The sequence below is a fragment of the Macrotis lagotis genome, chromosome 1 (assembly GCF_037893015.1).
Source record: "Macrotis lagotis isolate mMagLag1 chromosome 1, bilby.v1.9.chrom.fasta, whole genome shotgun sequence".
In the NCBI taxonomy this organism is placed as follows: Eukaryota; Metazoa; Chordata; class Mammalia; order Peramelemorphia; family Peramelidae; genus Macrotis; species Macrotis lagotis.
Window position 1 is genome coordinate 574,757,573 of NC_133658.1, and position 26,967 is coordinate 574,784,539.

The 26,967-nt window shown below is 33.4% G+C and overlaps 1 protein-coding gene across 6 annotated transcripts in view; it reads left to right on the plus strand.

Annotated features, from left to right (window-relative positions):
- The window catches only part of STXBP5L (syntaxin binding protein 5L), a 418,354-nt gene that overhangs the window by 315,560 nt on the left and 75,827 nt on the right, over positions 1 to 26,967 (plus strand). For 4 of the 6 annotated variants that reach the window (XM_074214607.1, XM_074214608.1, XM_074214611.1 and 1 more), the window contains one exon: positions 10,729 to 10,821. The exons of the other annotated variants lie outside the window; for them this stretch is intronic. In XM_074214607.1, coding sequence (XP_074070708.1) covers positions 10,729 to 10,821 — 93 coding nt within the window. The remainder of the gene's footprint in view (positions 1 to 10,728; positions 10,822 to 26,967) is intronic. 6 annotated transcript variants of the gene reach the window in all.

Here is a 26,967-nt window from a genome sequence, read left to right on the forward strand (position 1 = left end):
TAGCTGTTAGTCTGTTATCCTTCACTCTTGCCACATTACCATTCCTTTCTCTTGTTATGTACTTCTTTGCTGACATTTTTTAATTGCTGTTATTCTCTGGAATTCTTCATTTATTACAAGGCACAACCTGATCATACTCACCATGCACCTCTCCATTGCCCTCTGTGTGTTGCTCATTTTTAATTTTGGGAGGAAAATTGTATCCCAAGTCACACTCTCATATAACAATACTGATATACTGTTGATATTTAAAAAGGGTCTTTGCTTTTATAGGAAGCTTGAGAAAATTTTTTTCAATATTTATTTGATGGTGGCTAGGTGGTACAGTGGATAGAGCACCAGCCCTGGAGTCAGGAGTACCTGAGTTCAAATTCGGCCTCAGACACTTAATAATTACTTAGCTGTGTGACCTTGGGCAAGCCACTTAACCCCATTGCCCTGCAAAAAAAAAGAAAAACCTTAAAAAATATATTTATTTGGATGGACTACCTATACAACTTCTCCATAATTATTTTTATCTCAGCCAGACAGTGCAGAAAGATAATGAGTTGCATTTAGCCAGCCAGCAAGTTGAGGCCCTAGCTGTCTAATTCGTAATTTTTCCACTACAGCTTAGAATATAATCAGGATATAAATTGGGGTTCCATAGCCCCCAGATTCCAGCTTCCATCCTGTGCCTAGGTAGTAGGCCCTAAAGTCGAGATAACAACTCTCTGAACCAACCCTTTGGACAAATGGGTATAGGCAGTAGTCCCACAAATCCAGTAATTTCCCTTTAGTGCTGGTTGGTCATCCAGGAATATAGTTTCCCAGTTTCCAACTAATAGTTAATACTGTTCATCCTTACTTCCAAGGGGTCCTCCTAAATAAGCCATATAATCATCATGATAATAGGTACATTTCCAAAGTTGCTGTACCTCTTTCCACTGGCAAGTTTCACACCAATGTCTTTAGATAGGTCTTCCTGGCAACAAAATTGATCAAAATAAATCTTTGATTTTTTGTGACATTGGACCAACCCCAAGAATAGTTGATATATTTAGTGATGTTCCTTGAATTATTTTTCTTGCAAATGGCCATTTCTGTACTTTCCTTGTAAGTTCATACTAACTCATAATCACAGTTTCCCTTAACAAGTCCCCCAGTTTGTGAATCTTTACAAGGGATCTAGGTACCATCATTACATCTCACATGAGTCTCAGTCCACCTATCTCCTTAATTTGTATAGTCCAGAATATATATACCCTGATTCTGGACATGTCCAGACATTTGCTACTCCCCAAGCAAACATCCTGGTCAGACTGGTATAAATAATAGTCACCCTAGACTGACTCAGTCATATGCCACTGGTGTTTCTCTCCTCTGGATCAGGATCCTGTGCCACAGTACACCTCTGACCAGTAACTGAGAATCTAGGCCAGACCCAGGGGGCCTGCACCCAAGGCCAATTCTCAAACTGCTGTGGACTACTGCAAGTCCAACAGTTAGCCACACCAAAAGACTGAGTATTGACTTCTGTCAGCTAAATTCTTCTCCCACCATTACTAATACCCTGTTCTCTAAATCAGAGATAGAACTCTCCCTAGATGGGATATACAGACATATAGGATATAATCATGCCATCCAATAATCTCCCTCCTTTCCTCTCAATGGAGAACATCCTCACCCTACCTCTCCTCCTTTCCATAAGGAGAGGGGCATTAGTAGTGGTGTCATACTTACAGAACCAAGGAGAAGTTACAGATACAGATACCCTGACTAAACAATTTACACATAGGCAAGAGATGATGGAGATGAAGTGGTCCAGTGTCTCCCCTTCTCTCTTTTCTTCTCCCCTGGAGACATCCGATGTCTTTCTGTGTCTCCTGAATCAGTTTCAAAAGGTCCTCTCCAGCTCTGGTGACTTGCTAAGACCTAGTCTCCTGGTAAAGAAACTGCTTAACATTTTACTCAGGCCAAAATACATGTTTTCATCACAAGACAATGAGATTCTATAGCTTATTACAATTTACATTTTGCCTTACTGCCATATTGACATACATGCTTCACTTTAACACAACTTCTATAAATGTTTTACTACATGAGCAAACTCCCAGTGAGAATTATCACAGTGACTTAAGCTTTTAACATATACATTCAACAATCATCTTATTTCAAAGTGTACCCAGCATATAGCTTAAAAATAAAACAATATTGACCTTTGCTCATTACAATAATGACTTAAACACTCTTAACCAAAATGATTTTTCTCAAAATATTCTCAAATATACCATAGATTTTCCTTTTCCTGATATACTTATCTGACTCACATTCCTTTCCTTAAACTAGGCCTTGAAACTGTTATTATCATAAGAATTTCCCATTCTTCTTACCTGAATATCACCTCTAAATAAAAATTAAGAAAACTTGATTCCTATCTTAATATGTAGCTGATAGCAGATATCAGAGCCACAACACACCTAACCTATCTCTGGCTATTAAATCCAATTCACCTAAAACTTCTTTTTCTGGTTTGCTTAGTAACTATAAAGATCCAGGACATTAAAGGAAAATTCCTTTAAAGATATAAGTATTGAATGTCAGTGTCCAGGCGGAGATCATGTGAGTAGTCAAATGTCTTAGGACAGATTTATTCTTCCAGGTGACACATCTAAATGTCATTTTGGGGAAATCAAGTCAAAAGGGTCCAACCTCAGGCCATACTGAGAAGTCACCCCTTTGGCTGCACATTGGCTTCCTTGGCTCCAAGGACATGATATTGATCTAGTTGTACTTCCTTTTTGCTGACCATCCTGGTATGTGGCATAAAAAAGAGAAAACTGATTAAAAGTCCATGATCTAAAATAGCTGTTTTACCTAATTAGAAGTTCAGTGAATATAATTCACTAAATTCCAATTATAGTCTTAATGGGGTCCCAATTAATGAAACCCCTACCAACAACTCTGAGTATCCTTCTGGGTCCTTGCTAAAATCAGGTATTCTAACTATGACTGGCCCTGAAGGCCTCATCTCCTACCTCTTACTAGAGACATCCCTTTGTCTGAAATCATATCTACTCTATCTCTAAATAAAGACGGTATATCAGATTCCCTTTGGTAGAGAACCCTCTTTCTAGCCTGTTGTGTTTTACAACACCTAAACATCTCCTTTGTCCAGGAGATTGAACAGAAAAATTTTAAATTATCTTTATCTTGTGATATTTTTCTCATATTACATAGATACTCTTACTTCAAAGCAATCACAGCTTTGTAACATATATAGATGATATAGATTTATATATGTAGATTAGATATAGATAGAGATATATCCAAATTATTCCTAATTCACATATATATAACTAGAAACTTCAATACATAAACTTGTTTAGCTACTAGCCATCCTTAACATACAAATTGTTGTTTTTGTTTTTGCAAGGCAGTTGGGATTAAATGACTTACTCAAGGTCACACAGCTAGGTAATCATTAAGCACTTGAGGCCCAATTTGAACTCAGGTCCTCCTGACTCCAGGGCTATCCTCCACCCCACCTGGCTGCCCTCTTCTAATATACAAATTAACTTTCAGACTTCTTTAAAACAGTCAGAACATCTTAGGTGACTTTAAATTTCCAACATGTGTCATTAATTTCAATATAACAGAACAGCAATAAGAGTAACACAAATTACTAGATTGTACAAAGCAATCCTTCCATTATTATCTTATTCATGAACTCACAGATCTATCCCAGAAGGGGTCATAATTTTTGATATTGCCCTTCAAAGCAACCACATGTTAATCCCAGTCTTTAACAGTACAATATTTAAATAACACATATTCACAAGAGATATCCAAATAGAACCCCTTTACAATTACAAAAGAATATCATATAATTGATAATTATATCTTACTCATCAATAAGTTGCCTTACAGTAAGACCAGCAATTGCTATTTGTTCAGAGCCCCCACATCAGCTGTCTGCAGTTACGGAGAGAAGTCCACATTCTTGACTTCTTTAAAATTGATCATACATTGTTAATTTACATTAATCATAAGATTCTTATTTAAATATCTCATTCCCCTTAGAACAAGAGAAAAATGAATATCCCACTATCTTTAAACCTTTGTCTTCGGATGTCTTTACCCAGAACCTCTGAGAATCCAACCTCATACATATAATGCATTTAGCACTCCCAATGAAATTACAACTAAACTTCCCATCAGTTTAGTTTGATAAAAGCTTTAGAGTACCTTATACAGAGAATACAGCATTCACATTCCAAATCTCCATCCAAAATAAAATTTACAATTGTTAGCATTAGGCTTAACATTAAAATGAATTAGAACTTTTTCCCAAAATAAATCAGTAAATACCCCTGATAACATGGGTATTTCTCTAATTACCCATGTTATTAATCCAATTAATTAATCCAAAACCACTTTTCTTTAACCCAAAGGTGTTAACAATAAAGTTTAAAATCCCAAACCAATTAACTCCTTGCAATACTTACAATATTGTTAATAGTTTATAATCCCAAACTAATTTAACAATCCCATTCTGTACAAATTTCATCAGAATATAACAAGACTAATATCCCTCTTTTTAAAACCCTTAATGTGATTCCCAAAACTCCAGTTCAGAAACTTTAAAAACAGAGTCATTACTCTTAGGGCACATGGCCAGAGAAGGAAAATTCATTAAATGTGATTTCCTTTCAATAGGTATGTCTCCAATCACTGATTTTATATTTTCTTCCTTTCCCAATCATATCATAACAGTCTTGTTCCCTTTAAGGCTTAAGTACTTTCAGTCTCTTGCCCCTCCCACACACACACACACACACACAGGTGGGTGGGGCACTCCTCAGCTGAATTCAGTTAAGAGTTCAAGTTTTGACAAGATGACACATGTCCAACCCCCAACCCCCTTCCCAATATCCCAAGGAGAAAACATGGGATCTTTCCCAGTCATAAGAATAAGAAATCTTCCCTCCTATAACTTCTCAATCTTTCCCTTAAATGTTCTTTCTCTCAAACTCTTTTAAACTCTCTCCATATCACAGCTTTTTCCCTTTAAGAATCCCCCTGCCCTGTTTTCTTTAATTCCACACATCAGCACAACCACCACTGGCTCAGTGAGTGAGGGGGTGATATCCATGTGGGGACTGCTGTATACCTACTTCCTTCTCCCCCTCTTTCTGAAAGTCCCAGGCCCAACTCCCAGCTCCCCCACAGTTTGCTACCTCTGATGCTTCAAGGGCAGGGCAAAATACGGGAGTTGTTTGACTGGTTTGCCCTGGGAAAAGAGAAGATAGAAATTCATTAGCATTTTGAAGCTGATACACTGAATTCTGAAAATCTCAGTGTTCTAGCCTAGGATGATAATCCCAGAGGTGCTAGAGAAAAAAAAAATGCCATGATGGAAAGACCAAAACCAAGGAAAACCTTTCATAGCCAAACATTTGAATCAAGACTAACTTAGAAAGGTAAATGCATTTGAGCAATAGGAATGACTCAAACAAGAATGAAATATTTATATTCTAATAGGAGGAGAAGCAGAATCCTAATGTTTTCAAGGATACAGAGGGAATTAAATAAGAAAAAATACAAAGCTTGATCACTAGTACAGATTAGATTGAAAATTAGCTAGAAACAATCAAACATAGTAGCTTGATAAATCATAAATAAATTAGATATGGTAAGAAAATAGCTTTCACATCTATAGATAAAAGACTTCTTGACCAAACAAAGGACAGAAAGGATTGATTGATCACAAGAGATAGGATGGATAATTTTAATTACACAAAATTGCACAAACAAAATCAATGGAGTTAGAATTACAAGAAAAGACACTATGAAATTATAGAAAATTGCTGTGATATAGATCTGATATATATAATATAGGTCAGGAATTGATACAAATGTGTAGGAACAAGAGCTTTAACAGTCAAAGGATATAAATAGACAGTTCTCAAAGGAAAATTTTTAAGTTATTTGCAACCATATAAAAATATTACAAATCACTTATAAGGAAAATAAAAAATTAACTTATCTCTAAGATCCTACCTCATATTTATCATATGGCAAAGTTGATCAAAAAAAGGAAATTTGACAATTTTTGGAGGGGCTGTGGATAGATAGGCATAATAGTAAATTGTGGTAGTAATTTTGAATTCCTCTAATCATTCTGGAAAAAAATTCAAAATTAAATCACAATCACTAAATTGTGCATGCCTTTTAACCAAATGATACCACTACTAGACATGTTCCCTAAAGAGATCAGGTAAAAAGGGAAAAAATGTTTCCAAAAATATTCATATCTTTATAATTCTATTATTAGCTTCCTAGCAGAACCCAGTGGTGTTAGTTGAGAAGAAAAGGGAGAAAAAAAACCTTTCCCAATCAGATTTTCTCTATTAATACCTGAAATTCCAGAATCCTTTTAAATACTTCTATTCTGGAGACTTCTTCTAATAGAAAAAAAAAACAAAATCCTGTGAGGGATAGTATCATATTACTATCTTCTGTGAATGGCAGTTCTGGTCATCTTCTCTACAAAATGTCTTATTTCCTGAAGTTACTGCCTTCCTTAAATGAACCTTTCAGAACTCACAAGGTCACCACCAGTCCTAGACATATTCATTATGGAATATTTGTTTACCTAGGATTAGAAAAAAGTAAACTGAAAGAGACAAACATGGCCATGTTCTCACAGATATGTAATCAAGGCAATTTCCCCCCCATCCCCACTCAATGCCATGAGCCTGAATGGGGGTGGTGGGGTGGGAATGGGATTAAATCTCTTTGTTCATTAACCTCTTACTATCTTATTCTTCCTTCAATGATTTCAAAACATATTCTGAGAAGAAAACCATTGGCTTAATCAGACTACCAAAGGATTTGTGACATACAAAAGAAGTTAAAAGTCACAAAGGACAGAAGATAGCATGGTAGGATAATTGACAAGAATGGAAGAATCAAGTTAAGGATTTTTTTTCAGGTTGGGGGAGACATGGATATATGTAGGCAATAGGGAGTGGACCAGCAGACAGGAATATATTGAATGTAAGTGAAAGAGTGAGGATAATAAAGAGGGTAATCTGTTGGAGGAGATGAAATGGAATAGGATCCCTTAAGCAGGTTGAGGGGTTATAATAGATAAAGAGTAAACTCAGCTCATAATGTGAGTCAGGAGTGAAGGATATAGGCAGAAGGCATCTGAATATTGGGAGATAAGGAAGAGAGAAGAGGAAGCTCACAGAGAATAACTACAAAATTTTTCAGTAAAATATGAGGCAAGGATTTCAGGTGAGAGGGTTTGGGAAGGAGTAACCAAGAGATGTTTGAGAATGTTGAAAAGGTTAGGAAGAACTGCTATGGATAGTGGGACAGTAAGTTGAAAAGGGAGATAGAGAAGAATTGCCTCACAGCACTGAGGGCCTAGTTGAGATTGTATAACATAAATTTATAGTGGATCTAGTCAGAATGGTTGCATGGTTTTCTTCCATCTTTGTTCAGGAGCACATATACAGAAGTGATGGCAGCAAATAGAGGAAATGGCTCAGGACTGAGACTTTGTTAGGTGTTACTGGTATTATGATAAGTTTTTGACACTGTTTATCTTCTTTTCCTATATAGTCTCTCCTTCTCCTATATGTCAGATCTCTGTTCTGTCTCATTTTTGAGTTCTTCCTTGATGTCACACTCATTAACCCTGTTCTCTTTTCATTCTGTACACCTTCACTTTATAATATCATAAGTTCAAATGGGTTCAGTTATCATCTTAATTATCATATATCTAGACTTAGCCTCTCTCCTGAGCTTCAGTCCTGCATCTTCAATTGCCTCTTGAGCATTTCAAACTACAGGCATCTCATGTTCAACATGTCCAAAGACAATTTATTATCTTTCTCCCCAAAAGCCTCCCCTCCTTCTAAATTTCCCTATTATTGTGCAGGGTATCACCAGTCTTCCAATTAGTTGTCCAGGTTTTCAACCTTGGTGTCATTCTCAGTTCTTCACAGACACCCAACATATTTAAGGTTGTAATACCTTATCATTTCTATCTCACTATATTTTTCATATAGTGAGATAACCACAACTCACCTTTCTCCTGGACTACTTTGATAGCCTTCTACCTGGTCTCCCTATTGTAATCTTTCCCCAATCCAATCTATTCTCTACTATGTCACCATTTTACCTTTTTACTCCCCCCCCCATGAACTCTTAGGATCCAGTTACATTGGTATACTAGCAGTTATTTAGACACAACACCATGTCTCATTTCTTGCCTTTGCAGTGGCTATCTATTCTCCACAACTAGAAAGTCTTGTCCTGTCCTCTCTACCTCTTAAATTTACTCAGCTCAAGACCCACCTTCTGTAAGAGTACTTTCCTGGCCCTACCAGTTGTGAATGACTCTACTTTCAGATTGTGTTCTACCTACTCTGTATACATCTAATATATACTTAGCTATTTATATTTTATTTCCCTTAGAATGACAACTCCGTAAGAGTAAGAAGAGACTTATTTTTCTAATTAATTTTTGTCATTCTTTGTATCCCCAACTTAATAAAGACCTTTTGACTAACTGACCTTTAATTTCATTGATATAAGGAAATTTTGGTGAGGAAGCTGCCATTTTCAATGCACCATTGGCACCTCCTCCTGCATCCTTTATCAATGAAAGTTCAACTTCTCTGTCACTTACAAGCTTAAAAAATTGCTTAGTGCACCCAGGGTTGTTGAGAGTCACAGAACCTTTATATATGTCAAATGCAAGGTCTGAACTTGGGCCTGAAGTCAGCTCATCCTGGCTTTGAGATCAACTCTTTACATAGTCTGTTACCTTATTCTGAGGTTTACATTATTAGATTTTATCTAGATATCATGAGAAACATTTTAAAATCTGAAATATGTGGGGAAATGACACCTGAGAATAACTAAAATGTAAAACTAAATAAAAATGAAACAAACCAAACATGAGATTGCTCAAGGAGTGACTTGTTGTTTCCCAAAACATATGGGACACATTAGTGCATCACAAAGATTTTGCTGATGAATGACAACAAGTAATCTACTTTCACCATTGATTTTCTAGGTTCTGTCCTTCCCACTCTTTTCTTTCTACTTTCCTGTAGTAATACATATATCTCTCTGACTCTTCTTTGGCACTAAGATTATGCTAGGATCCTGTGTGCAGTACAACTAATCCTCTGTAGCTAAGCTATAAAATCTTGAAACTATTGGGGAGCACACAGACATGCCCATCAAGTAAAAAATTCAGGAAGCAGGAAATAAGCCCCTTAAAATTGAAAAGAGTAAATTTAATACAAATAAAATTAAGCATTGAGCTTTGTTGCTTGAGGGAGAAGGGAATTGTTTGCTGATCTAGATGAACTCTGAGAACATTTCTAGTCAGGCACTTGAGGATTACAGATCCAAAGACTTTTATTAAGTGTAAGCTTCTATAAAGGCTGTTATAATCACTAATTATTGATATCAAATTTCTTTTCATATCCATACTAGCCAAAAAGAAGATTGGGCTTACTGAAATTCCATGGTCTTGCTCTTGTACCTCTATGCTTTTGAATAATATTTAGCCACCATGATAAAATAAGACAGTTGTTTAAACTGGTTTTAAAACAATTCAAAAAGTGCTTAAATGTTTACATTATTTAAAGTCAATTTGTGATGGAATTTGAATGTTTTTATTTATGCTAAAAATGATAATCTGATAAATCAAGATTTTCTGAAAAAATATGAGAAATCTGAGAAAAATTATTTTATTGACCCTTTCCTACCAGTTTTCTAGGCCTGTTAGAATTTCATTGCATAGGTGATTAGCCTGCTAAAAAGTTTAAACTTTATCTTTAATTAATTGACTTAATATCAGTATTGATTTTAGAAAGCCCTGTTTCTATTCTGGAAACAAAAGATAGAAAAGTCCTGCATAAATACCTTTTGTTCATTTGGTTCATGCTCACTAGATAACACAAGTCATAAGATTAATTCCTTTTTATGAGCTAAAAGTATCTGGTTACCCCCCCAAAGGTACATCATTTTAAAAATTTTTAAGAAAATGAAAACTCTATCTAAACAAAAAACAAATAATTGAACAGCCTAAGTGTACTTTCTGGCCATACTACCTGGAGTTTTAAATATGTTGGTTCTATTGAAAAATAAAAATAAAGAAAATCATATACTTCATCTTGAATGAGAGAAAATATGAATCCAGTGGTCAACTTAAACCAGATTATATTGGTCAAACCCTTAAAATCTAATATGTACTACTGAGATTATTTGAACATTTTATGTTGAGATTTTTCTTAAGAATACCTGGCCTGTTGTGAGGAAGATTCATCTTCCTAAGTTCAAATCTGACCTCAGACATTTTCTAGTTGTTTGACCCTGTTCTTGTCACTTAACTCTGCCTTAATTTCCTCATCTGTAAAATGATCTGGAGAAGGAAATGGCAAACCACTTCAGTAATACAAAGCCCCAAATAGGGTCATGAAGAGATGGACACAATTGAAAAAATGACTGACAACATATAACAAACAGAATGCATCTCCAGATGAATTTCTGTGATTATTTGAATAATTCTGTACCTTAGAAATGGATCTGTTGTTGCTTCAGTCATGAAAACAAAAAGACCCCATCGTGTTTCTATTATGGTTTTTAAATTGAAAATTCTTGGTTACACCAATCCAAGAAGTTTCATTTCAATAGTTTCAAATTTCTTTTCTCCAGGATTTGCTACCAGAACCTCAGAGGCAGCACCAGGCTTTTATAGAAATGAATTACCAGCTGTGAGACAAAGAAACCAAGCCCATCATTTACCAGGTGAAAATGAAAATCACTGTTGACAAAAAAGTAATATCTAAATCATATCTCCACCATAACTTTTTTCCAAATTATCTGTTTCCCTCAAATGTTTTGTTGGTATTTATTCTTTAGGAAATTTAGGATTCTAATGATTCTAATATTAGTTAAGGTAAATTTTCCTGATGTAACTGCCAGAACAGTAGATCATGACTTTAAGTAGACTGCTGACAACCTATGAAATCTAATTAAAGTCAAAATCTATTGTTCTAATAATTAATTGCCTCAGGAAAATTTACCTTAATTTATTTGAATATGAAATATGAACACAAAGAATTGTATGGGATGTTCAGAGATTTCCATGAATTTTAATTGGATTGTTTTTCTGCCCTCTCCTCTATCTGCACAAGTCAGTAAGAAAACAAAGAGAATTTAATAAAGTAAAAGGCCTAAAAATCTGAGAAAGCTTTTCTAATTTATTCTAGATGGATATCCCTTGTAAAATTCTGCCCTGTCTTCACAATGCAATGAAATAGTCTCTGTGAATGAAAACAATGCAATACAAGTTTTTTTGGCCTTTATGGAAACGAGGTGATTTAATATCTTCATAAATACCATTCAAAAGAGTAGCAATAAAAGGTGTGCCAGTTCTGTCTGGGTCTAAATCTGGTTCAAGTACATTCTGAGTATTTGTAATGACCATAGAAATCAAAAGAATCAAAAAGGATTTAGAAAAAATATCTTAAGGCTAAGAACTCTATAGCCCAAAGTTATAACTATATAAATTTTAAGTTAATTTGAATATAATGTTTTGGACCCTCAAATTAAAATTATTAACCAACAGTTAATATTTATCAATATTACCTTTTTCCTAATGATTATTAATATATTGATATCAGATTATGATAGAAAAATTTAGGAATATGCAAACAGAAGAGAACTGAAATCAAGGGTAAGCTGGACCAAAGCTATGAGAAACAGGTTCAGAGACTACTATATAGAATTCAGTAATTTCATTAGAATCAGATTCAATGAATTTCAGAAATAATCTTGAAAATGAAGTTAGAGTAGGAATTTTCCATATTTAAATATACCTGTACTTGGAAAATCTGGATAATTAAAAGGCAATATACCTGTTCATATAATCCTCATCACTACACTGAATTTCATAAGTCCTTATTATTGTTTGATACTATGTTAAATGCTATATGAAATGATTTGTTAAACATTATCTTTGCATCTTAATAGCTTAAAACCTAATGCTAACATTACTATACATAGAAATAAAAGTCATATAAATAACTTCCCAAACATTAAACAAGCTGAGGAAATTAGTATTAGTGATTTATTAACATTGTACCCATCCAGATAAGTATGTGTCTAAGTATGTGAGTATATATATATTTATATACATGCATGTATATATGTATATATGTATATTTACTCATATATACATATGGGTATATACATGCATAAAAACACATAAGTCATGAGAATTGCATAGAGGGATTCATCTTGCATTCAAAAATGACAAACAACATTGAGCTAGAGCAGATTCCATCCCCTGAGCCTTTCCTCAGCATCCTCTCAGCCTCTCTTTGACCAATGGGATGAGGTTTCCTTGAGGATGGTGAGATGGTCCGGAGAGCCCAGCACCCTTTGGTGGGGACTTATGTGGCACTACAATCTAAGTGTCCATTTATTCACTCAGCACCCCCTTTTTTAATGCAGTTGTTTTGCTTGTCCTGTCCCAGTTCTATTATTATGAGTTTTAGATAAAGATAGAGCAGAAGCAGGAGGGATTTACTACCTCTTTCCAAAATAGTCAAGAGTTCAAAACTTTGCATATATATCTTATTAATCCATATAATTCCCATTTTTTAAATTTAGTGCTATATTTTCGTTATATACTTAAATATAAACTTAAATATACAAGGGATACCTAGGTTCAAATCCTACCTCAGGCATTTTATAAATTTGTAATTTTGGGCAAGTCATTCAAACTCCTTGTGCCTTTGTTTCCTCATCTATAAAACGTGCGGTTTGGGCTAGATTACCTCTAAGGCACCTTCCATTTCTAATTCTCTTTTCCTGTACAATTCTATATCAGGGAGCAATTACCTGTATAGCCCAAATGAAATCTTCTTGATCATTCATTGAAAATCCTCTCAATCTATCTGTAACTCTCAGATCTTGGCAACAGTAGCTAGATTTATGTTTCAAATAAGGTCTGAAACTTTCTCTGCTTTAACTCCTGAAAGGCTAATTCTAGTTTAGAATCAAGAACATGAGAGTACTAAGTTGGAACTTAAACATCCTTTGGTTGTGCCAAGTAATTCTACTTATTAACTTGTAAGGTGATTGATTAGCTTTCATATTGAACCAGAAATATTTATTTGACCAAGATTGAAGAAGGTATTTCCCACATAGTTTAAGATGACATCTTAGTTCTACTCAAGAACCAAATTGCAGTCCTTTCTAGTGCATTCATTCAAAAATTTATTAAGTAGCTACAACATGCAAACCATTGCAGGAAATACAAAATGGAAAAGACATGGTCTTGGTCTTTGAGGAACTTGTGAACTATATTTTGGAATGCAACTTCTTTCATTATGGTATGAGCCACTTTTAGCTAACTAGCCCACCTCCTTTGCAAACTTGTTTGAAGAAAGGATGATCTAGAAGTAGAAGGTGGATACATAATTACTTAGCAGGTTCATGATCTCACTCTGATTTGGAACCTCACCATTTCCTGATTCAGACCTCAATTTCCAGGCAAGGCTCAAACAGGATAGGCCCTTTTCTTTCTCTTGAATTAATATATGTCCATTTTGATTCCTCAGCTGTCTAGACAGTCAATTTCCAAATGGTCATAGGGTTGTTACCACAGTTAATCTAATCCAAGTACATGAAGAAGGCTCTATTTACCTCTTTGTGACAAAATGATTGCCCCTCCTCATTTTAGATCAGTACTGTTCAACCAGCATTCTGTAGGTCACTTGTATAATGCAAAGAGTTCCCTAGAAACCCTCTCTGGAAACCTTGCTGCTAAGAACAGCAATCCCAGAAAGAATTTTGTACTTTCAAGTAAGATATGTCTATGGCATATCTTTCTTTTTTTTAATTTTTTTGAGTTTTACAGTCTTTTCCCCCCAATCTTGCTTCCCACCCCCACAGAAGGCAGTTTTACATCATTCCCATCTTTACATCATTCCCACAGTATGCATTGATCTAAGTTGAATGTGATTGAGAGAGAGAAATCATATCCTTAAGGAAGAAACATATAGTATGAGATACAGCAAAATTACATAATAAGAAAAATTTTTTTAATTAAAGGTAACAGTCTTCAGTCTTTGTTGAAACTCCACAATTCTTTCTCAGGATACAGATGGCATTCTCCATCACAGATATCCCAAAATTATTCCTGTTTGTTGCCCTGTTGGTATGAGCAAATCTATTAAGGTTGATCATCACCCCTCATGTTGCTGTTAGGGTGTACAGTGGTTTTTCTGGTTCTGATCATCTCACTCAGCATCAGTTCATGCAAATCCTTCCAGGCTTCCCTGAATTCCCATCCCTCCTGGTTTCTAATAGAACAATAGTGTTCCATGATGTACATATACCACAGTTTGTTAAGCCATTCCCCGATTGATGAACATGCACTCAATTTCCAATTCTTTGCCACCACAAACAGACTGCTATGAACATTTTTATACAGGTGATGTTTTTACCCTTTTTCATAATCTCTTCAGGATATAGGCCCAGTAGTGGTTTATAGTATTTCTTTCTTACAAGGGGTTAGAGAAGATGTGATGAGTGATGCTTCCCAGCATAATTCTGCTTGCTTTGAGCAGAGTTTTGAGAAAGTACACCTCCCCAGTGAGTTGTGAGGAATTGTTCTTCCAGTTTCCATGACCAGAACCATACCTAGCAAATTAGCCTTGATGGAGGAGCTCCCTATACTAGTCACTATGCAAGATTCTATTGCAAAGTTCCTGGGGAGTGGAATAGGCCACACCTAGAGATAAGCAGAGTTTGCCTGTTATAAATTTTTAAACCCTCTAAAATTTAGAGGTGCAGGGGAAAATAGATGTCATCTTCCAATGTCTTCTAACTCAGTAGGGGAGAAAGTAAGAATAATGTAAAAATTCTGACCCAGGAATATAAAACAAGTGTAGAAAAGTAGTCTTTGGCACAACCAAGAGTGCTTTGTTATATCCATATAGAAAATAGAGAAGTAAAGTTTTCTTTCTAAGCATCTCTTTCCTTCTCTAATTTAATATTTCTTTCTGTCACTTACCACATTTTTTTCTTATTCCCCTTCTATTCCTATTTAATCACTCTTATTTAACCTCTTCCCTAATCATTTTATTGATTCCCAGTAGCTGATTTGTGAGTACACCACCACTCTCAACTAGCTTCACCATTAGAACTGTCATTAGCTCCTATAACTTTGCTGTTCTTCCCCAGAGAACACTTCTGATCATAAAGCTGGGGAATTGGGCCTATGGGGAGCAAGGGTAGGAATGTGGCTTGTTTTTAGGAGTTTAGGCAGTAAATCTTGTAGATTAACAGATGTAGAATGGAAAAGAATAGTTGAGAAGAGAGGAATTCAGAGTTAGGAGAGAAACAGAGGTAAATTTATTAGTAGAAGTAAAGTATGAGTTGAAAGGAAGATAAAATAAGATTCATCACTTCAATGTAAGTGTTTATTTGTTGACAGGTTGAGAGTCTGAGATTTGTCCTTGTATGGTCATATACTTCTCTAATTAGAATCTGAAGTCTTATCTTTGAGATGGCCAAAATTAAGATAAGCTACAAAAGGATATTATTCTGGGAATTAATGGTATATATTGTTCCCCACTGATACATTTATATGTGTGTGTATGAAAACCCAAAGTTATGAAATAGATATATTACAGGACAATCCTTTTCAAGATAAAATAATTATTTGCTTTATATATTGAAGGAGTCTGTTAAGCAAACTCTATAGTACATCTAAATTATAATTCAGTTTATAAAAGTTCATCATATATAACTTTTTCTGGCTCATATGTATTGAATATAGCTAAGCATGCTAAATGTCTATTTGGCTTTGTTATATTTTGATGGAGAAAAAATTTTCTTTTTTGTATTTAGCACTTAACATTAACCAAAGCTATGCAATTCTGACTTATTGGCTTCCTCATTATATTAGTAGAATTCTTCTATATTTGTTCATCCCCCTTAGGGACGATGGCCTACCTGATAATAGCTCGGTAAATATCGGTAAGGAAAGTATTTTATTTGATTTTATATAAGTAGTTTAGCATAAAAATCATTACATCAGAGAATTGGAAAGGATTTTAGAAATTATCCAGTCTATTACCTTACTAAAATGAAAAGGCTCAATTTAATCTACTTTATAAGAAGACCCTCTGAAAAATATAATTCCACAACCACCTTTGGTAACCTACACTCTTCTTTAGCAATTTTCATTGTCAGGAATCCTTTCTTATGTTTAATCAAGTTTCTTTTTTATTCTTGTTCTATCTTCTCTGGTTATGGAAAACTATTATAAACTTCTTTATATAACTTGGATTTGATCCTGTGATGAGGTGATGGATTATACTTCATTTTCCCAGTTTAAATATGATTCATTTCATTGAACACCTTCATTTTTCATTTAAAGATCTCCCCCTTCTATTTCCCACATTATTACCTATTGTTTACCAATTAGTTAGGGCTTTTCCCTCTATGTATTTAGTCTCATGATTTCTTTCCCACATACTAAGTCATAAAGACTATATCATACTCTAAAGTAAAGTTGGATAAGACAGAAATGATTTAAAGATTGAGTAATTACTTTTAACAAAGGAAGTAACTGTGAAGTAGTTATGTTTTAGTGAAAAATGGAAATATTTGGAATCAAAAGAACTGAATTTAAATCTAGACTCTACCATATCCCTGTGATTTTGGGCAAATCACTAAACTCTCTGGTCTCAGTTTCTTCATTTATAAAAGGAAGAGGTTGGACTAGATGGACTCTCAGTTCCCTTCTAACTGTAAATCTCTGATCTATTAGTTTTTCAGGGAGGGGGCACTAAGGGGGAAGGAGTAGAGAGTATATACTCTGGTAGTGATGTTGTTAAAAAATTAAAACTCCTTAAACTCATTGTTGGTGAATTGTACAGTTTCTTTTCCATCTTCATCACCAAGAGAAAATAGGTAGTGTAGAATTTGACACATACCTTTCAACTAAGAGATGAGGCTCTATTAGGCATTGATAGTTTGAAAAAAATTCTTTTAAAGCCCTTTATCACCAATTTTAAGAAAGTCGTGTCTCAATGATCAAGTGCTAGATTTTATATACCACATTCCATGTATTTTCCCACACAGAAAGAGGTGTGGAAATAGATTTATTAGATTCTGATATAGTGTTTTTCTTAACAAATTACCTAAAACATTCATATTGGATCTGTCAACTAAATTAAATCTGCTTAAGACAAAAATGCATGTATGAATATATGTATGTATATATAAATAAATATGTATGTGTGTATATAACCTGAAAAGAAGAATAATTAATAGAGAACGAATACACAAGAATAGTATCAACTTTTCTAACTCTCCAAATGGGTAGTGGTTTTTAACTGTGAAAGAAGTATAGCAGTAACAAAGGAAATATGAGATCTCTTCTCAGGTTGGGTAAAATGATGATAACTGACAAAGTTGAGAATGACTCAACTCTTCTGTTCTGATTTCTCTTCAAAGGAGAATGATCATTGGACTAAGAAAGATATGCAAAATGTCTAATAGGAAATTTTTTTTAAACTATATAAGGAAGGTAAAAGAATATCTCTGCCCCTGGAGTGAGTTCATATCTCTTAAGCCTCAGCAACCTACATCCCAGATTCCTAAAGGAACTGGCAAGTGTGATTGTTGTACCATTATCTGTGATCACTGAAAGATCATAGCAAATAGGAAAGAGGCCACAGGATTGGGGAAGAGCAAATGTCTAATTTTCAAATATAGGAGAAATCTACAAACTTTGGGTCAACGAACTTTATTTGTATTCTTAGTATATCATATATATATATATATATATATATATATATATATGTGTGTGTGTGTGTGTATGTATATATATGTGTGTGTGTGTGTGTGTGTATGTATATATATATATGTGTGTGTATGTATATATATATATATATATATATATATATATATATATCATTAAGGAAATGATTTATTGATATCTAGAAAGGGAAAAGTAATCCTCACTGAGAACCAGCATGACATTACACAGAATATAGGTCTTGCCAGACTTAACTAATTTTCTATATTCATCCAGTTAGATCAAGTAGTAGACAAATTTTTATTAATTTCGTCAAAGCATTTTTCAAAGATACTCATGCTATCCTTGTGGTAAGAGAGAGAATTGTACTAGATTATACTATAGTTAGATACATTCAGAATTTATTGAATGGCTAGACCCAAATAAGTTTTCTTTGACTTTATATCATATTGGATAGAGATTTCTGGTGGAATAGCCCAGAAATCTGCCCTTATACCTGTGTTGTAAAAATAATAATAATAACAATAATTAAAAACTACCATGTATTTATAAACTTTACAAAATAGGATTATTCTCATAGCTACCCTGGGAAGTAGAGGCAATTATTATCCCCATTTTACAGAAGAAGAAACCAAGGCAAAGAAGTTAAGTGACTTTCCTAGGATCACACTATTAGGAAAGTCTAAGTCTTCCTAATTTCCCAGGTCTCTCTCTAGCAACATAAGAATAAGAAAAACGTTTACACAGAGTTTCCCAAAGCACTGTAAGTCATCAGATTCTTAGAACAACCTGTAAGCTATTTGAAGGCAGAAACTGTTTTTTGTCCTTATCTTCCTAGTTCATAGAAATGTCTGACAAATAATAGGCACTTAATAGATGCTTGTTGAATTGAATTAAATTCAAAAATAGAGTTAGAAATATAATAGTTATTATATTAATAGATGCTTGTTGAACTGAATTAAATTCAAAAGATAAGGGTGAGAAATAGAAGTAATAGTGATCATTTTATATCATAGCTTTCCTTAGCTAGTAAAATTTTATAAGGTTTTTTTTGGTAGCAACTTGGTCAAAAATGAGATCCAAAAGTTCAAATACAACTATAGTCTAGAATCAGAACAATCTGAACTTTCTTGCACATCAGGTACAAGTAAACTACTAGATCACCAAGAACTTTAATCGATGCTTATGGCCTTTAAAAAAAATTTTTTTAAATTATGCTGTCAAGCTGAGCTCTGACTTCTGTGAATTCAAAGGTATCAAATAGTTTATTGTTGGTCTAAAAATGCATAGTATATTAATAGTTATACAATATTAATTATTGTCTAAGACTTGTAACCAAATCAACAAAGGACTTTTGTTTCTGCTGAGACACACAAATTATCATTATCCAGAATTCTTATTTATAATTTTATCTTATAAATGTATAGTAGTATCACCAAAAGAGTTAGATACCTATGTAAATAGATAGATAGATAAATAAAAGTAAGAGACTCTTGCCCCTAAGTTATAGATATATGAACTGGTAGTAGTCCACTCAGACTCATTAGCTTTATCATTCTTTCTCCCTATCTCCCTTTCTCTCTAAGTTTGGGAGAACTTTGAAAAAGTATTCTAGGGAAATTTGTATAACCCTTCCCTGGTGATCTGTAGGAAGAGGTCAGAATTTAAAGAGGAAGAATACCTTTCTGATTGTCCAAAGCACTCATGAAGAATGAAGAATGAAGAAGAAAAATAATAATGGATTCAATGGGCTTACAAGCCCATTCAAGATGGGAAGCAGAAATCTGGTGAGCAGTATAGGAAAAGCCTTCTGAAGATGTGGGTTGTTGAAACAAGATGCCAACAATCTGCCCCAGGGTTGTAAAAGAGGTCTAACATTGTCAGCTAGAATTCCAGCAAAATCTGTCTCTCATCATCTGAGGAGCAGGAAGCAGAACTGAACATCAATGTGGAATGACCTATTCACATCAGTGTGTATGTTGCCCACATTATTGCTTAGAACAGAGAGTAGTGATGACAGCACAGGATGCTGCCAAGAATAGAAGGAAGGGATAGGGAAATGCTGTGACACAGACAGGAGAAAGTCTAATGAAAGAGTAGAGTATCAGAAGGGAGCATAAAAGGGCCTAGCCCAAAAAAAGCAATAAGGCTACCAAAAAAGATTTAGTGCCAGTCTCTCCCCTCAACTTTGCTGGGTGCCCACCCGTGGTAGTATTGAAAGTTATAGTGACCATACAATATCCTGTTAGAAAGTAGCACACTAAAAGAGAAAGTGCAGTTTCTTTGATTCACTATGATGATAGATATTAGTCATTTCTTTGCAAATAAAATGACTATTTTGAAGCCCTCTGAGTTTGAGTATTTTTAATAGGAAGGTATAACCACCCTTGAAGAGAGTACCAAATTTTAAAATCCTCAAGGTTCTGTTTGAGTGATGGTAACAAGTCAGTTGAGTCCCCAAAGTATTAGAACCTAAGTGTCAAGAAGGAGCCTACAATTTACTTCTGTTAACTGGGAAGTCTCCCAAGGCCAGGCATCACTGGATTTTCACAAAGTGAGTAAACTTCCTAGAGAAGCTCTATCACAGGGTTCTAGTATCAGAATGCACAAGTGCCATCTAGTGGTAGAATATACCCTTGTTAAGAACATAAGGATAGTCTAGGTCATTTAGGAGATACCTCCTTTACTCAGTGACCTCTAAAGTTCATTCTTCATGTAAATCTTTTATCCTTTAATCCTACAAGTAGATCATGCAAGTCCCTTCTTGGTGTAACATTTTAAGGAATCTGAAATACTCACAACCTTCATCCTCAACAATTTTCACTGACACCTGATTCTCTTGAATACATTATTTTTTTTCCTAGTTTAGCCCTATTACTTTCAAAGATTACCCTTATCATTCCTTCTTAAATGCTTTCTTTTCTACTCCCTCTTGACACAACTTAATTATTCTTTCCTCTGAAAACTTAGCAGATAGAAGAAAATTGATTAGAATTCAAACTTGTAGTTTCTAACCCCAACTTTACTCTTTAATTGAGCTAATATTAAAGGTATCCATGATTAGAAGGTGGTAAAAATTATTTTTAATCCAAAGCAGTTCTGGGATGATTGAGTTAGGTCTGGAAATAAAAGTCAAAACCCATTTGATTCACTTCAAATGTATTTTTTTAATGATTCCAAAATTTTTTCTCAATTACATTAAAGATAGTTGTCAGCATTTATCCTTTTGCATTGAGTTTCACATTTTTCTTTCACTTTCTCTTCCAACCCCTTTTCACAGCAAACAATCTGAAATCGACTATATATGTACATCATTTTGGTTCACTTTAGTTGAGTAATATTTTATATTTGAAAGTTAACATTCAAACTTTTATCTAGTCCCCCAAAATGTTCTTTTTACCCAGCTTTTAGGTGTTCATAATAAATCCATTTTATCACTGCAAATATGCCCAAACTTGTAGGCTTGCTCATCAATCCACTATAGTAGTTCCAGTGTACAATTGTACTCCAGATGGGATATCACATGATAATAGAGGTGCTGAGTTAAGTTATATCCTTGCAGTTGTCTTTTTCTTCAGGAATTTTATAATTAACAGTTTAACTAGTTTAGATAATATTTGCACAACCTTATATTTCTAGCAAGAGTTTGAAATATTTTGTTCAGTGACCTATCCAGTATATATATATCATCATGCCTTAAGCTATAGTAATTTAAACAGCATTCAGGTTCTAATATCAAAGGCTATAAATTAAAGACTACTACTTAGGGTGGCTAGGTGTCGTAGTGGATAAAGCACCGGCCCTGGAGTCAGGAGTACCTGGGTTCAAATCCGGTCTCAGACACTTAATAATTACCTAGCTGTGTGGCCTTGGGCAAGCCACTTAACCCCATTTGCCTTGCAAACCAAAAGAAAGACAGAAAGACTACTACTTAGATGTTGGGGAAATCAATCAATATAAGATGTTTTTCTCATTTTAGTAAAATGTTAGTGGTGTCATACAGTGATTGTTTCAGTAATGACCAAGATGAAATTATTTGCCATTAGCTTCTGGATTTAACAATGTATTTCCAAATAATACACTAAAAAAAATTCCAAACTCAAAACAATATTATCAAACTATTAAGGATACAAGGAAACTATAAATTCAAATTTTCAACATTTTAGAATGAGCTAGAATATTTTTATTTTGTTTTCATTTTATTAGTGATAGTTAACAATTTTGTACTGAGGTCAAAGAATGACTTGAAAACAATAGAATTCTCTCCTGTCATACCTAATAAGGACTTCAGAAGCTTATTTAACTTTTATCTTAGTCATTTTCTCTACTCCCTGTATTAACTCAAGCAAATTCATTAACTTCTCTGAGCCTCATCTGGACAGCCATTGTATATTTTCTCATTTAGTCTTACTCTTATCCTTCTCTTTCCATGAATCCTTCATAGAAGGATGCTGAAGAACTTTCTTTGGTACTTTTGATATTTGAGGCAGAGAGTGTGTGTAGCAGTCAAATGTCTGCCTCTAGGCTTCTCATTCGTATGATATGGCCACAGTTCATCTCCTTTTCCAGTTGTATTTATCTGTCTATGTCTTTTGTGTCTCAAGCACATCATTCATTTTTTGGTTATATACTGCATCCACCATGCAAACTTTTATTTTGCATTTTCAAATCTTCTGAGATTGTAATATTTCTTCACTTTGTAATCAAATAATATCACCGGGAGAATATTGGAGTTTAAAAGATGGGTCCTTGTTTGAGCATCTGACTTGAGATCATTGAAAGGGCAACATAATTTTCTCGACTCTATCCAATTTGATTTACTCATTTGATTGTAGGCCTATTTTATTATCCACAAGCAGTACTTATCCAGATTTCCTATGAATTTCTTTCACATAAAAATACATTAATTAATAGAACTGCCTGTCCAACTGCATATCACAGTCTGGAGAATAGGTTTTTCATTCATTTTATTTTGCCATTGTAAGTGGTTAGGTTAATTTTTTTCAAGAGACTGAATTTCATTGAGGAGAATGTGGTATTCTGGACTTTAGATGGAATTAGAAAAATAATATTTGTAAATAGAAGATTTTGGAAAATCTAACTATAAGAAAGAAATATGTCTGTTCATATTTTCTATAAGACTTTTGTATTACACTGGTAAATGTCTTACAAACATATGACTCCCATTTTCTACATTGTCTGGTATCTCTACTGAGTGGAATCATTGAAAAAAGTTGACTATGTGATTACCTCTGCCATAATATCTTGTATGATTTTAGAAATGAACACGGAAAACATTAAGGCTGAATAGAAACTTTAATGCTGCATTCTTTCTTACCAAATAAATTATTTTTTAAAATCAATAAATAAACACAATGGGATCTATTACTCCATATTTCTCATTTAATTATGTGATGTTGAAATGTGATCTTCTCTAGAAAAATTAGGTTCAAAAGCCCACATGTTCATTTTTCACATTTTCATTAATTATATTCTCTGGGTATACTGATAACATAATTTATAGAGATGAGAAAGTAGGCAAACTAGTTGGTAATTGCTAATGCCTTCACCTTGTTTTGATTCCATCTATGATTTTTCCCATTCTCATGGGAACTTAACCTCTTTGTGTTAGCTTGAAAACCATTCAATGAATACCTTTAAAATTTTGTAACTAAAGCATCTAGTTCTTCTTTACATATTTAATCAGGTTCTCCTCTTCTTCCTACTGTAGCTGAATCTTACCCCATTCTTGATGGTTTGGTTTCACTTGACCAAGCTCCCTGGTCATTCATTTCCTCTGAAACTACTTTTCAACTATTCTGTAATTGTGATCTTGAATTATTCTCTGTAATGTTTTGTAAATGAATTTGTGTTCTAGACTTCTGTTCCCCTAAACTGCCATTCTCTCTGCTTAACAAAGTGATAAAATGTTTGCTGATAAGTAATTTTGGGGTTATTTCAAACTCCTCATTGTTTTTGTTGGCTAAATTTGTGTAATAAATGTTAAGGGAGATTTTATCTTTTTTTCTCTACTGTCTTCTAACTATTTCCAATTTTGTAAAAATCAACAGTTTGCGTATATATATATTATATATAAATATATATATTTATATATATATACAGAGAGAGAGAAAGCTTAGAACTACTATAATTATATACAGTACCTTCTTTTTCTTTTTATTCTATTTTGTCACTTATTTTTCATCTTTATTCCAAGTCAATGATCCCAATATGTGAGGAGAGCTGATTTTGAAATGTCAGCTATGTTAACCAGCCTACTAAGCTATAATAACATCTATAATCTATGGTAGCATTTATGAGGTATAATCTTGTCTGTTAAACTATAATAGCCTCTTCTAGTTCTCTTCTTAATAAACATATTTATTCTATTTAGGCATAAGTCTTTTGAGTAATAAAAAATTTGAATTCTTCATTTATTAATCCAAAATCATTTTTTCAGTATAATTTTTGTTTTCCTTTTTCACCTTCACATTAAAGTCTTATATGTTGACTGTCAAGAAGGACAGTATGGTAGCAGCAAGAATTCTCTGTTTTCATTTTAAGATGAACCAAGTTCCTTGGTTCATATTCCAACTTTGCCACTTGGGCAAATCAGTTAACATCTCTTTGCCTCAACTTTATCTTCTATAAAATGCAAGCATTGTTGGACCAGGCATCTTCAGAGGTTACTTCAAAGACTATTTCTATGATTCATGATATTAAGTTCTTCATAAAATTTCTCTATTCTCTATAAGACATTGTCATGTAAGCTTCAATTATCTCATTATAGTATAGCCTTCTAATAGTAATGCTCCTTAGATCTTTCAGAAAGTATTACATCCCTAAGTTATAATAAAGCATCAGTTGTAAGAATCTTGTGGGATACAGTTGGCTGCCAATTATCATAATTCCCATTTTTCCTTTTTTTTAATGAGCAAACATGATACCAAGATGATTTCAGAAAATTATAAAATGTTATATTGGAATGGCTTTAAGGATCACTGTTCAAACCTCTTATATAGAAAGGGAAGCAGGCTGAAGAGTTTATGACTTGCCCAAGGCCTTATAGCTGAATAGTAGTAGTAGTAGAAAACTAGAATCCAGTTCTCCTGACTGCCTGTTCAGTACTCTTTAGCCAATACTGTATTGTCTCTAAAGAGTAGAATGAATCTCAAATTGTTTTTTAAAATACTCCTTAGAAAAATTAAAGTTTCAATGAGGAAATCAATCCAAAGACTTACTAAAGCATAAAATATATTAATAAAACATTAAATATGAAAGTTCTAAAATGTTCTCCTTCAATGTCTTTCTATATACCACAAATGAACATTCTATATGAATTGTTTAAATTTCCCATAAACTCTTTATGCCAATCACTAATAAGAAGAAAAATTTTAAATAAAAGGTAGGATTTGTATAGCTTCATATTAATCAGCTGTCATACATTTGCACACATCAATTACAATACATCTAGAAAGGTTTATTAATTCTTTTCAATCTGAATTATATACCTTCAAATTTTTACATTATACATATATAGTTAATAATTGTTAATTAAATATTTTACAACTATTTAATATTATTGTAATCTAATATTTCATCAGTTATAGGTGTGAGGAGTTTTTTTCTGCCTACATTGTACCTATTAAACTTTTTTTTCAATTCAGGATTGCATAGTTTAAGATGTCAAAAATGATGACATTTTTGACCTTTTTCTAAAAATAATTTGGAATGCATTAATTTATGCTTTTGTGTAAGATCTTTTGGTGTTAAATTTGTCTGAAATTCTCTTTACTTATCACCTAAGAAAATGAGAGCCTACTTTTATTCTATACAAGAAAAATAAAGAAACATTTGTTTATTTGCCACAAATCTAAAAACAAAATTGCTCTTCAAGTATTTGTTTGCAAGTGAGCACTTAAAATTATATAGTTTTGAGCCAACTCTGAAAAACATTTCTACAATTTTACATATTAACAAATGTAAGTATACATATATTCAACAAGATTATAACTTTTACCTTAGGACATATGTTCTCCCTCACTCCTCTTTACTTTTTATATAATTAACAACTACCTTTCTCCTTTTTCTGTTCTTTCAGTTAAAGGATCAAGAAAGTTAAGTCTGCCAACAGATCTTAAGACTGATCTTGGTACGGTAGGCGAAAGCCAACAATTTTAAGTTTCCTTACATCCATTTGGCTAAACATTTTTACCAATCAATCCATAAAATAGCACAAGTGTCCTAAATACCTTCTCTAAAGCCTTTTTCAAAAGCTTTCTTAAAAACCACCATACAGTTCTGTTGGCAGCATTCAACATTTTGCTTGTTAACAATCATTTTTTGTAAATACATTTTATAAATCATTGCACACCAAGATTTTTATTTTGAAAGTGTTTTTGAGCTTTGAACAGTCATTACTGATTGATCATGTTTTTAAACATAGTATAGTCTGGTATCATTTTCTTTGTGTATCATTTTCATATGTAAGTTTCATTTAGCAATAAAGACTATTTAACAGTCATCAAATTAAAAAAGCAAATCTGGGTCATCAAAGGGTATAAGATTCTAACCGTACTTTTTCTTTTTTTTAAATTTTTTTTCTAACTGCACTTTTTCAAAGGATTAAGAAAATTCTATTTTCAGTTATATTATTGATTTGTCTCTAATTATGTCAATGAAGTAAATATATCCTAAGTTGACATTAGAAATTTTCTTTTCAGATATCTCAATTGCTCATGTTAGCATGATTATTTGAAAACTGAATTCTTATTAATTCTTATTAAAATTGAATTTCTTTTCATTTTCTTTATCATAGCTTAAAAGTATATATTGCTTTATACCAATATTGATGGGGTATTAGTGGCAGTTACTTGCATTTCTAGATGCAATTATATATTAGTTTGTATACTTGATTCCCTAAATATAAATGTTAAAATGATATTAGTAAAACTGTGTCACTGTGTTATATTGCAATTTTATTAATATAATGGATGCCATAGAAAGAAATAATGCTGCCAGCTGCATACCATATGCTCTCCATAATGAAAGAAGTGAAATAAATCATACTTTTTAAATGACTTAAGTGCTCAATTCTTTATAAAATAGGT